Raw genomic sequence first — 3,233 nt, 5'->3', positions numbered from 1 at the left:
CCTTTCCTGACTGTCAGTGATGCAGCCGATCTGGTGGTACAAGGCAAAGGGAAGTTCGAGAGCTAATGGTGTGCTCCCATGAAATTGCTGCTAGCACAGCCCAGCTTGTGGCTGCATCCAAGGTAGGACCTGTATAGGACTCCCTGGGACACTGTGAGGCCTGGCTAGGGTAGAGATACTTGGACTCTGAAGCTGGATTCAAGAACAGATGATTTCTCCAGGGTCCAGGAGGGTTGGGTCCCAAATTAAAATTCTGACTCTCAAGGGTCCCCCTACCCCTCCCTCTCAAAGCCTTTCATCTGTCAGCAAGGAGCCCTTCCACCCAGCTCACCACACATGCTCCTCTTGGCTCTCCTCACCTTTGTTACAAGTGGCTTTTGAGGATCCCAACTGTGCCGACCTCTGATAAGCAATCACAGCGTTCCAGGAGCACTCAAATAAGGAATGAGTCAGAGCAGTCAGATGCTTGCCCGGCGTGGCCCAGAGCTTCCTCAGTCAATGTCTGCCTCTCCTCAAGACTCCAAATTTGAACCATTGCCCCAGCTAATCCTAATGCAAAGCTTGTCACCAGTATCCTTCTGTGAGTTCTATAGTACCCCGGGGAGTGTTCTTTAATCATCCTTATTTATTACTATCCCAAATTGATTTTCACAAATGGAGCATTTCATTAAAATCCCTGAAAGCTTGAGTTTGAGATCACCAAGCAAATAAGCCAGAAAGCACCTTTTATATTAAAGATATGCCAGGAGTTGACCCCACAGGCAATGATTTTTGAGAAGTTGGTTGGTAACCGCAGTGGATCAGATATATTTGTCAAGAACCATCAATCCAACTTTTGACCACCGCTCTATGTTATGTGAACCTAAATATGCTTGGTTCTGGCAGGTGAAAGCTGGTAAGGACAGCCCAAACCTGGCCCAGCTGCAGCAAGCCTCTCGCGGGGTGAACCAGGCCACCGCCGCGGTCGTGGCCTCAACCATTTCTGGCAAATCGCAGATTGAGGAAACAGGTAGCCTTTCAGAAGCAATACTTTTTTTATCCATCCGATATAGCTGTTCTTACAGTCTTCTCCATGAGCCCAATTTCTCACAGTTCTGTTTCTAAATTCTCTCTTACTTTTCATCTTTTACATAAGTACTTATTTTCTCATAAGAAGGGTCACCACATGAGCGTGCTGTTTACTTCACTCTAGTGACACACCTTTAGGTAGATTTTCCATTTAGTCATTTCTCTGAATTCAAAGAAATGCCTCTACAGGCCTGGTTGTCTGGGGGGTGGAGGAGTGCGAGTTCTGATTCTGGTTACCCTGTCACTGTCTCCATCCCTTACAATGTGCACACGTGTGTTGATAAATGGCAAACCAAACATTTCAGCAGAACATTGGCATTGGCCACCTCCCAGGCGAGAGTCAGCCAGGGCTACTATTTGACAAGAACTTCTCATTTCCACCCTTGCAGACAACATGGACTTCTCAGGCATGACGCTGACCCAGATCAAACGCCAGGAGATGGATTCCCAGGTAGGAACTCCATTTCTAAGGTTAGCCGGTCTCTATTGCATATGATGTCAACCCCAAATATTCCCATGATGCGAAGCCAGTGAGTGAGAGACTTGGGAGGAAATGAACTCAGATGTACCATTCAGCCCAAGAGTTAATGTAAGTGATGCTGAAAGAAACAGTGGACGTCTCCAGCACCTACAACCGGGCCTGGGTTATATCATGGGTGCTCAGCAAATATCTCTTGAATTAATAAATAAAATAACTAAAATTAATGAGGCTTAAGAGCCAAAGCCAACCTCTCTTTTAGTGAGATTGTGCCTGTACAATAATAACTCTAAGTTGTACCAACCCCTCCAAGATGCCAGAACTATCACAATTGGTTCCTGCCTGAACTTCCCAGGAACCGGGATTGAAGGGTTATGACTAGATTGGAACACAATACCAGACATTAGAGTTGTCAGACATTAGAGTTGTTTTTAGATAGCGATTTATCAGAGGAACTTAAGTAAGTCCTACTCCCATTCAGGCATTTGGACTATAAAGCACCACACATTTCTAGTAGAGGGTCCCGGGGAGAAGATAGATGGAATAGATGGATGAATGAGAGGGTGGGGAAATTAGAACAGAGACAAGGTTGGAATTGAGAACTGGGTAAGCTATCGAATAATACGGAAGAAAACTGGAAGATGGAGAAGAGGGATTAAGTCAAAATAAGACAATTCTCAGATCACTGCTCAAAAGAAAATTCCACTTTCCCCACAGGTTAGGGTGCTAGAGCTAGAAAATGAACTGCAGAAGGAGCGTCAAAAACTGGGGGAGCTTCGAAAAAAGCACTACGAGCTTGCTGGTGTTGCTGAGGGCTGGGAAGAAGGTAAGCCTCTTGGGGGACCGGCACTAGCCTGCAGTGAAGGGGGTGCTGTGTGGTGAGGGCTTTCCCCTCGACTATAACAGAATGAGGAGCCCAGTGGTCAGTGACTTCCTCCTTCTCTGTACCCACAGAGCATGTTTTCAGTTGGAAACAATCTAAAAGCCCGAATTGTGAACTGAAAGCTTTTGTTGTCACCTTTCAAGACCTTAACGTTGACCGGTAGAGTGGTCACTCACCACCATTTCCTTCCAGGCCCCGTTAGCCTGGTTTACCCCCCAGGAGTCTAGTCTCTGGCCAGCCTAGAGTTGAATAGTGAATGAATGAATAGTGATCAGTGAAGATCCAGCATAGAGGGCAAGTGAATTACCAGGTTCTGACTGTCTAGAGCCAGTGATGGGCAGCAAAGGCCAAAAGATAGGAAGGGTCAGGAGCTAGAAATAGCGTGGACTGAATACTGTTCGGCCACCAGCCCAGACACTTCGTTGCTCAGACTCTGTGAGTGCTGCTTTTCCGCATGTCCAAGGTGGCCACTTGTTCACCACCAAGCTTGCCGATTCTTGTCAGACTTGGCTGGCTGTAGTATATCCCAGTCATTCCTGGACCCTTCACTTAGGGACGAGGTGGTTATGATGACAATGTATTTTAGAGCCCAACATGGTGGCAGTTTTGGCTAACAATAGGTGCATGAAGGGCTGTGAAACATGAATGGCTGTTACTGTCTTTTAGAAACAGAAGCATCTCCACCTGCACTGCAAGAAGTGGTAACCGAGAAGGAATAGAGCCGCACTGATGCCCCACACGTCACAGTGTAAATCTTTGTTGCCTGTTTATGTGTGTATGTTATTCCCCAGCCACAGGCTAAAC

General features: G+C 46.6%; 1 protein-coding gene across 1 annotated transcript in view; it reads left to right on the top strand.

Moving 5' to 3' along the window:
• HIP1 (huntingtin interacting protein 1) overlaps nt 1–3,197 on the top strand; it is a 135,019-nt gene extending 131,822 nt beyond the window's left edge. Inside the window, 6 exon segments of the mRNA XM_006088290.3 lie at nt 18–55; nt 58–122; nt 886–1,009; nt 1,458–1,519; nt 2,264–2,372; nt 3,096–3,197. Coding sequence (XP_006088352.1) covers nt 18–55; nt 58–122; nt 886–1,009; nt 1,458–1,519; nt 2,264–2,372; nt 3,096–3,148 — 451 coding nt within the window. The 3' untranslated portion in view covers nt 3,149–3,197.
• Nucleotides 3,198–3,233: the final 36 nt, after the last annotated feature.

The sequence above is a fragment of the Myotis lucifugus genome, unplaced genomic scaffold (genome assembly GCF_000147115.1).
Source record: "Myotis lucifugus unplaced genomic scaffold, Myoluc2.0 scaffold_45, whole genome shotgun sequence".
Lineage (NCBI taxonomy): Eukaryota > Metazoa > Chordata > Mammalia > Chiroptera > Vespertilionidae > Myotis > Myotis lucifugus.
This window is presented reverse-complemented; position numbering and strand designations above follow the sequence as displayed.